The sequence below is a fragment of the Manis javanica genome, chromosome 17, assembly GCF_040802235.1.
Source record: "Manis javanica isolate MJ-LG chromosome 17, MJ_LKY, whole genome shotgun sequence".
NCBI lineage: Eukaryota > Metazoa > Chordata > Mammalia > Pholidota > Manidae > Manis > Manis javanica.
Genome location: NC_133172.1, coordinates 53,258,950 through 53,271,168, shown reverse-complemented (window position 1 = coordinate 53,271,168; position 12,219 = coordinate 53,258,950). Strand labels below are relative to the sequence as shown.

At 38.0% G+C, this 12,219-nt stretch overlaps 1 protein-coding gene across 4 annotated transcripts in view; it reads left to right on the top strand.

Moving 5' to 3' along the window:
• Nucleotides 1-12,219, top strand: part of RFWD3 (ring finger and WD repeat domain 3) — a 64,574-nt gene that overhangs the window by 37,326 nt on the left and 15,029 nt on the right. For 2 of the 4 annotated variants that reach the window (XM_036993838.2, XM_036993837.2), the window contains exon 7: nt 12,089-12,203. In XM_036993838.2, the coding sequence (XP_036849733.1) occupies nt 12,089-12,203 (115 nt within the window). Of the gene's footprint in view, nt 1-12,031; nt 12,204-12,219 lie in introns of all 4 variants that reach the window. The other 2 variants (XM_036993836.2, XM_036993835.2) reach the window with 1 other exon arrangement.

Here is a 12,219-nt window from a genome sequence, read left to right as displayed (position 1 = left end):
CAACACCAAGACACATAATAATTAAAATGGCAAGGATCAAGGACAAGGAAAGAGTTTTAAAGGCAGCTAGAGAGAAAAAGGTCACCTATAAAGGAAAACCAATCAGGCTAACATCAGACTTCTCAACAGAAACCCTACAGGCCAGAAGAGAATGGCATGATATACTTAATGCAATGAAACAGAAGGGCCTTGAACCAAGGATACTGTATCCAGCACGACTATCATTTAAATATGATGGTGGGATCAAACAATTCCCAGACAAGCAAAAGCTGAGGGAATTTGCTTCCCACAAACCACCTCTACAGGGCATCCTACAGGGACTGCTCTACATGGGAGCACCCCTAAAAAGAGCACACAACAAAACACACAACATATGAAGAATGGAGGAGGAGGAATAAGAAGGGAGAGAAGAAAAGACTCTCCAGACAGTGTATATAACAGCTCAATAAGCGAGCTAAGTTAGGCAGTAAGATACTAAAGAAGCTAACCTTGAACCTTTGGTAACCACGAATCTAAACCCTGCAATGGCAATAAGTACATATCTGTCAATAGTCACCCTAAATGTAAATGGACTTAATGCACCAATCAAAAGACATAGAGTAATAGAATGGATAAAAAAGCAAGACCCATCTATATGCTGCTTACAAGAAACTCACTTTAAACCCAAAGATAAGCATAGACTAAAAGTCAAGGGATGGAAAAACATATTTCAGGCAAACAACAGTGAGAAGAAAGCAGGGGTTGCAGTACTAATATCAGACAAAATAGACTTCAAAACAAAGAAAGTAACAAGAGATAAAGAAGGCCACTACATAATGATAAAGGGCTTAGTCCAACAAGAGGATATAACCATTCTAAATATATATGCACCCAATACAGGAGCACCAGCATATGTGAAGCAAATACTAACAGAACTAAAGAGGGAAATAGACTGCAATGCATTCATTGTAGGAGACTTCAACACACCACTCACCCCAAAGGATAGATCCACCGGGCAGAAAATAAGTAAAGACACACAGGCACTGAACAACACACTAGAACAGATGGACCTAATAGACATCTATAGAACTTTACATCCAAAAGCAACAGGATATACATTCTTCTCAAGTGCACATGGAACATTCTCCAGAATAGACCACATACTAGCTCACAAAAAGAGCCTCAGTAAATTCCACAATATTGAAATTCTACCAACCAATTTTTCAGACCACAAAGGTATGAAAGTAGAAATAAATTCTACAAAGAAAACAAAAAGGCTCACAAACACATGGAGGCTTAACAACATGCTACTAAATAATCAATGGATCAATGAACAAATCAAAATAGAGATCAAGGAATATATAGAAACAAATGACAACAACAACACTAAGCCCCAACTTCTGTGGGATGCAGCGAAAGCAGTCTTAAGAGGAAAGTATATAGCAATCCAGGCACACTTGAAGAAGGAAGAACAATCCCAAATGAATAGTCTAACATCACAACTATTAAAACTGGAAAAAGAAGAACAAATGAGGCCTAAAGTCAGCAGAAGGAGGGACATAATAAAGATCAGAGAAGAAATAAACAAAATTGAGAAGAATAAAACAATAGCAAAAATCAACGAAACCAAGAGCTGGTTCTTTGAGAAAATAAACAAAATAGATAAGCCTCTAGCCCAACTTATTAAGAGAAAAAGAGAGTCAACACAAATCAACATAATCAGAAATGAGAATGGAAAAATCACGACAGACTCCACAGAAATACAAAGAATTATTAAAGACTACTATGAAAACCTATATGCCAACAAGCTGGAAAACCTAGAAGAAATGGACAACTTCCTAGAAAAATACAACCTCCCAAGACTGACCAAGGAAGAAACACAAAAGTTAAACAAACCAATTACAAGCAAAGAAATTGAAACAGTAATCAAAAAACTACCCAAGAACAAAACCCCGGGGCCGGACGGATTTACCTCGGAATTTTATCAGACACACAGAGAAGACATAATACCCATTCTCCTTAAAGTGTTCCACAAAATAGAAGAAGAGGGAATACTCCCAAACTCATTCTATGAAGCCAACATCACCCTAATACCAAAACCAGGAAAAGACCCCACCAAAAAAGAAAATTACAGACCAATATCCCTGATGAATGTAGATGCAAAAATACTCAATAAAATATTAGCAAACAGAATTCAACAGTATATCAAAAGGATCATACACCATGACCAAGTGGGGTTCATCCCAGGGATGCAAGGATGGTACAACATTCGAAAATCCATCAACATCATCCACCACATCAACAAAAAGAAAGACAAAAACCACATGATCATCTCCATAGATGCTGAAAAAGCATTTGACAAAATTCAACATCCATTCATGATAAAAACTCTCAGCAAAATGGGAATAGAGGGCAAGTACCTCAACATAATAAAGGCCATATATGATAAACCCACAGCCAGCATTATACTGAACAGCGAGAAGCTGAAAGCATTTCCACTGAGATCGGGAACCAGACAGGGATGCCCACTCTCCCCACTGTTATTTAACATAGTACTGGAGGTCCTAGCCACGGCAATCAGACAAAACAAAGAAATACAAGGAATCCAGATTGGTAAAGAAGAAGTTAAACTGTCACTATTTGCAGATGATATGATACTGTACATAAAAAACCCTAAAGACTCCACTCCAAAACTACTAGAACTGATATCGGAATACAGCAAAGTTGCAGGATACAAAATCAACACACAGAAATCTGTAGCTTTCCTATACACTAACAACGAATCAATAGAAAGAGAAATCAGGAAAACAATTCCATTCACCATTGCATCAAAAAGAATAAAATACCTAGGAATAAACCTAACCAAGGAAGTGAAAGACTTATACTCTGAAAACTACAAGTCACTCTTAAGAGAAATTAAAGGGGACACTAATAAATGGAAACTCATCCCATGCTCATGGCTAGGAAGAATTAATATCGTCAAAATGGCCATCCTGCCGAAAGCAATATACAAATTTGATGCAATCCCTCTCAAATTACCAGCAACATTCTTCAATGAATTGGAACAAATAATTCAAAAATTCATATGGAAACACCAAAGACCCCGAATAGCCAAAGCAATCCTGAAACAGAAGAATAAAGTAGGGGGGATCTCACTCCCCAACTTCAAGCTCTACTACAAAGCCATAGTAATCAAGACAATTTGGTACTGGCACAAGAACAGAGCCACAGACCAGTGGAACAGATTAGAGACCCCAGAAATTAACCCAAACATATATGGTCAATTAATATTTGATAAAGGAGCCATGGACATACAATGGCAAAATGACAGTCTCTTCAACAGATGGTGCTGGCAAAACTGGACAGCTACATGTAGGAGAATGAAACTGGACCATTGTCTAACCCCATATACAAAGGTAAACTCAAAATGGATCAAAGACCTGAATGTAAGTCACGAAACCATTAAACTCTTGGAAAAAAACATAGGCAAAAACCTCTTAGACATAAACATGAGTGATCTCTTCTTGAACATATCTCCCCGGGCAAGGAAAACAACAGCAAAAATGAGCAAGTGGGACTACATTAAGCTGAAAAGCTTCTGTACAGCGAAAGACACCATCAATAGAACAAAAAGGAACCCTACAGTATGGGAGAATATATTTGAAAATGACAGATCCGATAAAGGCTTGACGTCCAGAATATATAAAGAGCTCACACGCCTCAACAAACAAAAAACAAATAACCCAATTAAAAAATGGGCAGAGGAACTGAACAGACAGTTCTCCAAAAAAGAAATACAGATGGCCAAGAGACACATGAAAAGATGCTCCACATCGCTAATTATCAGAGAAATGCAAATTAAAACTACAATGAGGTATCACCTCACACCAGTAAGGATAGCTGCCATCCAAAAGACAACAACAAATGTTGGCGAGGCTGTGGAGAAAGGGGAACCCTCCTACACTGCTGGTGGGAATGTAAATTAGTTCAACCATTGTGGAAAGCAGTATGGAGGTGCATCAAAATGCTCAAAACAGACCTACCATTTGACCCAGGAATTCCACTCCTAGGAATTTACCCTAAGAACGCAGCAATCAAGTTTGAGAAAGACAGATGCACTCCTATGTTTATCGCAGCACTATTTACAATAGCCAAGAATTGGAAGCAACCTAAATGTCCATCTGTAGATGAATGGATAAAGAAGATGTGGTACATATACACAATGGAATACTACTCAGCCATAAGAAGTGGAAAAATCCAACCATTTGCAGCAACATGGATGGAGCTGGAGAGTATTATGCTCAGTGAAATAAGCCAAGCGGAGAAAGAGAAATACCAAATGATTTCACTCATCTGAGGAGTATAGGAACAAAGGAAAAACTGAAGGAACAAAACAGCAGTGGAATTACAGAACCCACAAATGGACTAACAGGTACCAAAGGGAAAGGAACTGGGGAGGATGGGTGTGCAGGGAGGGATAAGGGGGGGGAAGAAGAAGGGGGGTATTAAGATTAGCATGCATGGGGGGGAGGGAGAAAGGGGAGGGTGGGCTGCACAACACAGAGAGGACAAGTAGTGACTCTACCACATTTTGCTAAGCTGATGGACAGTAACCGTAATGTGGTTGTTAGGGGGGACCTGATGTAGGGGAGAGCATAGTAAACATAGTATTCTTCAGGTAAGTGTAGATTAAAAATTTAAAAAAAAAAAAAGAAAGAAAGAAAAGGGGGATTACTCCTTAACAGGATAAAACTATTGGTAAATCAAAGATCAACGCATGCTTTAAATATCCTTAATGTTGATCACTTAAAGGGTGTCAGATGATCAGCTATGGAGGTACTCTTTTCTGATAATATTCCTTTCTCTTAATTAAAAAAAAAAAAAAAAAGCAGTTACTGTGTGCTGACCTCCAATGAGTTCTGCACAGTGGTATAGAGGGCATGTCAAAGTGTGGGCAAAGGGTCTATTTGTTTCTACGCAGAAGATCAAGGCCTAGCTTGGATACCCAGAAAATGAACTAAGATACGATATGAGGAGGAGCTTCCGGCATCAGCACTCTCTGGAGGACTCGTGCCGGGGGATGATCATCAAAAAGCCTCCACAGGGATCCGGACGATGCTGCGGTTGTGGCTGCATCCAGCCCACCGTCTCCTGGACTTGCCATAAGAAGGAGGAGGGAGATGTCTAGGCTGGCATGTGCATACAGTGAGACAACGAATTTGACTGGATCTGTACTATTGGAACTCAACCAGGAGTTGGGAGGGGTGCAAGTTGTAGCACCCCAAAATCTCATGACTATAGACTATCTATGGTTAAAAGAACATATGGGATGTGAACAGATCCCAGAAATGGGCTGCTTTAATTTGTCTGATGGTTCAAGTACAGTTGGACAATATCCATCATATCATAGATAAATTTTCACAAATGCCTAGGGTGCCTAAATGGTTTTCTTGGCTTCACTGGAGATGGCTGGTAATTATAGATTTGCTTTGTTTATGTCACCGTATTCCTATTATGTTAATATGTGTGTGCAAATTAGTTAGTAGTTTAAAACCTATACATACTTAAGGTACTCTACAAGAAGATATGTCAAAGAAATAATCAATCCTCCCAAGTTTCCTTCATATGCTACATCTATAGCTTTTCTTCTTCCTTCCTAATTACAAACCTTAAATAGAATTCGTGCCTCATATCGAATTTACCGAGTATCATAATTCCTCCAGGTGGTAAAGATACCTCGAGACAAGTGCTGGGCATAGAAGCCACAGGGCATAAATCTGCAAAGAAGTAAAAAGCTAACCTTTGCAAACAATATGGCTTCTCTCTCACTTACCAACTTTACATTTCCCTGTATGGCCCCGGTAGATGACTGGTTAGCCAGAGACGGGTAAGATTCCTCAAGGGAGGAACAACCTAAGACAGGCACAGTCGAAGGGGGGCCATCAGGTGAGAATTTGGGGATCAACAGAGGTGAGGCTCAGAACCTCACCCCCCCTGCTTTGAGAGAAATCTTCTGCATCCGTGGATGTCTTGCTGCCCTTGTCTAGCCTGGATTAATACTTAGTCCATAGGCACACACCTGATCATCTGATCATCTATATTTGCCTTCTTACAGCACTAAACTATGTTTTCTACCTTTATCTTGCATCTACCTACCACTTCAGCATTTTATTAAAAATAAAAATAATAATAATAATAGGAGAAATGTGGGATCAACATATAAATCAAGTACAAAAATAAAATGAATATTCATATTTGACCTGATGGTTTATAGGTCATATTGCATGATCAAAACCGAAAGTTTCTGTGATGAATGCCCTTGTACTGTTCACCATGTAAGAATTTATTCACTCTGTAAGAATTCGTTCACCATGTAAGAACTTCTTCGTTATGCTTCAGAAGATTGGAGACTGACGAGAATTAGGCTTGAGATGGATTAATGATTGTACATTGAGCATTGACCCCCCTATACTGAATTTTATTGTTGTTAACAACCATTTGATCAATACATATGAGAGATGCCCTCTCAAAAAAAAAAAAAAAAAATAAATAAATAAATAAATAAAATAAAATAAAATAAAATGCCTAGGAATAAACGTAACCAAGGACGTGAAAGACGTATACCGTGAAAACTACAAGACACTCTTAAGAGAAATTAAAGAGGATACTAACAAATGGAAACTCATCCCATGCTCTTGGCTAGGAAGAATTGATATTGTCAAAATGGCCATCCTGCCCAAAGCAATCTACAGATTCAATGCAATCCCTATCAAATTACCAACAGCATTCTTCATCAACCTGGAACAAATAGTTAAAAAATTCATATGGACACACCAAAGACCCCAGATAGCCAAAGTAATCCTGAGAAGGAAGAATAAAGTGGGGGGAATCTTGCTCCCCAACTTCAAGCTCTACTACAAAGCCACAGAAATCAAGACAGTTAAAGACAGTTGGTACTGGCAGAAGAACAGAGCCACAGACCAGTGGAACAAAATAGAGGCTCCAGACATTAACCCAAACATATATGGTCAATTAATATATGATAATGGAGCCATGGACATACAATGGGGAAACAACAGTCTCTTCAACAGATGGTGCTGGCAAAACTGGACAGCTACATGTAAGAGAATGAAACTGGATCATTGTCTAACCCCATACACAGAAGTAAATTCAAAATGGATCAAAGACCTGAATGTAAGTCATGAAAACATAAAACTCTTAGAAAAAACCATAGGCAAACATCTCTTGGACATAATTATGAGTGACTTCTTCATGAACGTATCTCCCCAGGCAAGGGAAACAAAAGCAGAAATGAACAGGTGGGACTATAACAAGCTGAAAAGCTTCTGTACAGCAAAAGACACCATCAATAGAACAAAAAGGCATCCTACAGTATGGGAGAATATATTCATAAATGACCGATCTGATAAAGGCTTCACATCCAAAATATATAAAGAGCTCATGCACCTCAACAAACAAAAAGCAAATAATCCAATTAATAAATGGGCAGAGGAGCTAAACAGACAGTTCTCCAAAGAAGAAATTCAGATGGCCAACAGACATGAAAAGATGCTCCACATCGCTAGTCATCAGAGAAATGCAAATTAAAACCACAATGAGATATCACCTCACACCAGTAAGGATCGCCACCATCCAAAAGATGAACAACAACAAATGTTGGTGAGGTTGTGGAGAAAGGGGAACCCTCCCACACTTCTGGTGGGAATGTAAATTAGTTCAACCATTGTGGAAAGCAGTATGAAGGTTCCTCAAAAAGCTCAAAATAGAAATATCATTTGACCCAGGAATTCCACTTCTAGGAATTTACCCTAAGAATACAGCAACCTAGTTTGAAAAAGACAGTTGCACCCCTATGTTTATCGCAGCACTATTTACAATAGCCAAGAAATGGAAGCAACCTAAGTGTCCATCAATAGATGATTGGATAAAGAAGATGTGGTACATACACACAATGGAATATTATTCAGCCATAAGAAGAAAACAAATCCTGCCATTTGCAACAACATGGATGGAGCTAGAGGGTATTATGCTCAGTGAAATAAGCCAAGTGTAGAAAGAGAAATACCAAATGATTTCACTCATATGTGGAGTATAAGAACAAAGAAAAAACTGAAGGAACAAAGCAGCAGCAGAATCACAGAACCCAAAAATGGACTGGCAGTTACCAAAGAGAAAGGGACTGGGAAGGGAGGGATAAGGGGTGGGGGGAGAGAGTGTTCGTTACGATTAGCATGTGTAATGTGGGGGGATGCACCGGAGTGTTGTGCAACACAGAGAAGACAAGTAGTGACTCTATAGAATCTTAATACGCTGATGGGCAGTGACTGTAATGGGATGTGTGAGGGGGACTTTGTGGGGGTGGGGTGCCTAGTAAAGTTAATGTTCCTCATGTAATTGTAAATTAATGATAGCAAAATAAAAAAAATGAGAGCTAGATAAGTACATTTTCAGCCACAGAAAAGCTCAGGGATTTTCTAGTCAGAAAACCTGTGCCACAAAAAAATGCTAAAGGAATTTTTTCAGGATTAAGGAATATGATGGAAGACAGAAGCTCTGCCAAAGAGAATGAAAATCACAGAAACATATTTCTTGGGTAAAAATGAAGGACCTAAAAAAAAAAAAAATGACATCAGTGCTCAGGAAAGCAGAACTAAGAAGTGGAGGAAGACAGACTCCTGAACCTCAAGTCAGCCATGCCTGAAGTTAAATTCCAGTATATTTCTCAGTTCCAGTAGTCAATACATTGGTTTTTCAGTTTGTTTGCCTGTTTAAATAAAGTTTCTATGCCTGTAATCTAAGGAATATTAACCAGTATTTCATCACATGACATTTTCATCCTAGAAACACTGGGCAACTGGTTATCATGAAAATCTCCTTCCTCGAAAGGGAGGGAAGTGAAAGAAGGGTGACAGGTGGTAGACTGTGACACTCATTCCTTCTGTGTGCTCTGCATGTCCTGTAAGCCTCTGCTTTGTCAGTGCCTGAGCGCTATGTGCTGACTGGAGCAGGTAGATTGAGAAGGAACAAATCAGCTTTTCCTTCCGCAGGAACACTTAGACAAGCCCTTAAACTTAGAATCAGCTCTAAGGCTTTATAAAGCCTTTGGTGATATGACCTGGGGAGGCCAAGACCATGGTGTCTTAAGCCTTCCCTAAATCAAAAACCATAGAGAAACCTACAGCACTATAATAATACTGCACAGCTGACCTGGGCAGCAGGTCCAAGTGAAAAAATACCTGGGTTTTTTTGTAGCCTATCCAGATCTTCCCTAGGGATTTTATTCACTGTCTGCCCCTGCTTAATGAACACTAAATCAGGGGTTCCGTATCTTACTCTTTGGAACCAATTCATGACCATCTGGAATACTCTCCAAGTTTCAGTCTCCTTGTCCTAGAATAGGCTTAATGATGCTTTAAAAAAATAAAAAAGGATTTGGCACATTTACCTAAATACTGCCGTTTTTGCTTCTTGTGTCCCTAAGCTCTCCTGCAGCAGCACTCCTCACAAAAGACTGCATAAGTGAAGCTTTGCACATTAAGTGCAATGCAAGGAATTTTCAGGCTTTTGGAAGCTGAAGAACAACTGCCAGTACATTACTTAGAATATACTTTAAGAAGATTAAAAAATAAAAATACCCAGCTCTGAAAGAGTATAGGAACATGGCTTTCTCACTCCGTACTGGTAAAAATGTATATGGGTACAAACATTCAGAGAAGCCCTTGGCAGTATACTTCAGAAGACTTTAAATTATAATTCTACTTCAGGCACTTATTGTAAAGCTATTAAGGATGTGTGCAAAGGTTATTTAATGAGACTTGTCATTTAGCATTTTTAATAATCTAAACCAAGAGAATTATTTGGTCAAGTAAAGTCTTATACATTCATTAAAACTATGAAGTGCACATATATCGCCACATGAAAGCACATTACTGTGAATATATTTTTGCAAACTAGAAAAAATTACCATAGGTAGTCACTGAGGAGTGGGATTACAGATGATTTTAATTTTCCTCATTTATTTTTTCCATTTGTGCCAACAAATACAACATTCTAAAATGAGACTGGTGTGGAGAGGGAAATTTTGTTGAAAAGGCAAAACTATTGGTTTGGCTGTTAATGGATGATTAGGTTTAAAAATTTGCTCATTACTGAAATAATCAGTGTGCTCCCTAGTCTCTTTAAAAAATGTGAAGATTTTCAGAGTACCTGTAAATACAGTGACTAATAAAATGAGCAACCTTGAACTCAGTTTTATCAGATCTTTAAGTGCTTTGCTGTATTTGTTTTAGGCATTTTAAACAAAGAAATTGTTGCAGATATAGTAGAGGTTTCCTTGTGAATTAATCTCAATTCCATCTCTTTCCCTTTCCCCAGAGAATCTATATCCAGAAGTCATATATAGTATGGTTTAGAAAGTTTATAACTTTTTGCAAATGTTACTGGATTGAAATTTTTATTCTGTACCTTCCTGTCTTGCTTAATAGTATGTTTGGAACACATTCTAGTTAATGTAACTCTAGTTTATTCATTTAAATTTCTGTATAGTATTCTGGTCTGTAATTAGAATTTACCCATAATTGGTGGACATTAAGGTGGTTTCCAATTTCTGTTAATATAAACCATGATGCACAGTTTCTTTAGGTCTAGAAAGGGAAGTACTTTATTGGAGGTTACATGTAATTTCAACTTTACTAGATATTGTCAAATTGCTCTTCCAAGAAGCCCTTACCAGTTTATACTCACACCAACGAACAGTGTAAGGGATTTCTTATTTTTTTCCTATCCTTGCCCACTTTGTATTATGAGACTTAAGTTTTGCCAGTCTTGTGGGGTGAAGTAGTATTTATTTAATTTTCATCCTTTCAGTTACTAATGAGGTTGACCATCTACAGTCTGGTTTTATGAATAACCAGTTGTAGCATAACTATTAAGTAATATGTATGTTCTTTCTGTATAAATTTTCATTGCTACCTCTATCCTAAATATTTTTTGAGTAGACTATTCTTTCGATCCATGGTCTGTTTATTAATTCTTATACCAGTCTTCCAAGTTATAATTTATTATAGCATTAAAATATGTCCTCTCATTTTGTTCTTCATACTGACTTTGCTATTCTTGGCAGTTTGCTCTTTCGTATTTTAAAGTTAGTTTGCTAATAAGTTCCATCATAAACCCTTTGAGATCTTAACTGAAATTGCATTAAGTTTTCAGAGTAACTTGAGCTGTCCCATCTTCATGATTTTGAGTTTTGAGTCTCTCCAGCCACAAACATTGTATAGCATCCTTCTGCTTATTCCCTCTCTTCTTGTGTCTTACAAGTGTACTTTGCTTCACAAAGGTCTTGCATGCACTTTCACTTTATTCTTAGTTTGTGGGTTCTCTTGACTTTTCCATGAAGATAAATAAGGGAGCTTTATCCCTTCCTTTTCCATTTTCACCTTTTTTTCTAAACCATCTCATTGAATTGGAAATCTGTCTTTGCATGTCATATTTTGAAACTGTCTTTAGGTACATGCAAATTCATGATTTTTATTCTTGGTGAATGGGTCCTTTCATTATCCATTGTTCCTCTTTATGCCTATTCATGCTTCTTAATTCTAACTAGTCTTTTAATAGCATGTCCCTGTTATGCACTTCTTAACTTAAGTCTCTTTTTTTGTAGCATTAGAGTATCTCATAAACAACTGATACCTTATTATTTTCTTTCAATCCAGCAGATAATCTTGATCTTTTGACCTGTCACTTTACTCATAATTTGGTCCTAACTCAAGCAGTGAACTTGGCTCTGTTTTCTCATTTTGCATTTTTTGCATTTTTAGTCCCCATTCCCTAGTAGGAGTCAAACTCTTGGCCATTACTACCTACTTTACTACTGAAGCCCAAAAGACTTAAAAGTTCAGCTCTGCGTGCTACTTTTCTGTGCTGTTTCTGGACTTGAGAGATTTTTTTCGCTTGTTGTATTTTACTCATTGTCATGACATATTTACAGCTAAGTATGTGTATCATAGCATGAACTTACTATGCTGTCTAGATCAGAATTCTTCTGTAGCCGTCCGAATCTCCACTTGTTGCTGACTTATCCCTCTAGTTCCTTACTGAAGGAGCAGATCCTAAGGAAGCAGGCCGAGTTAGAATCAGCACAGTGCCGGCTCCAACTTCAAGTCCTCTCTGATGAATGCACTAGGCTTCACAGTTGTGTCCAGGTAAGTTTGTCCTTTC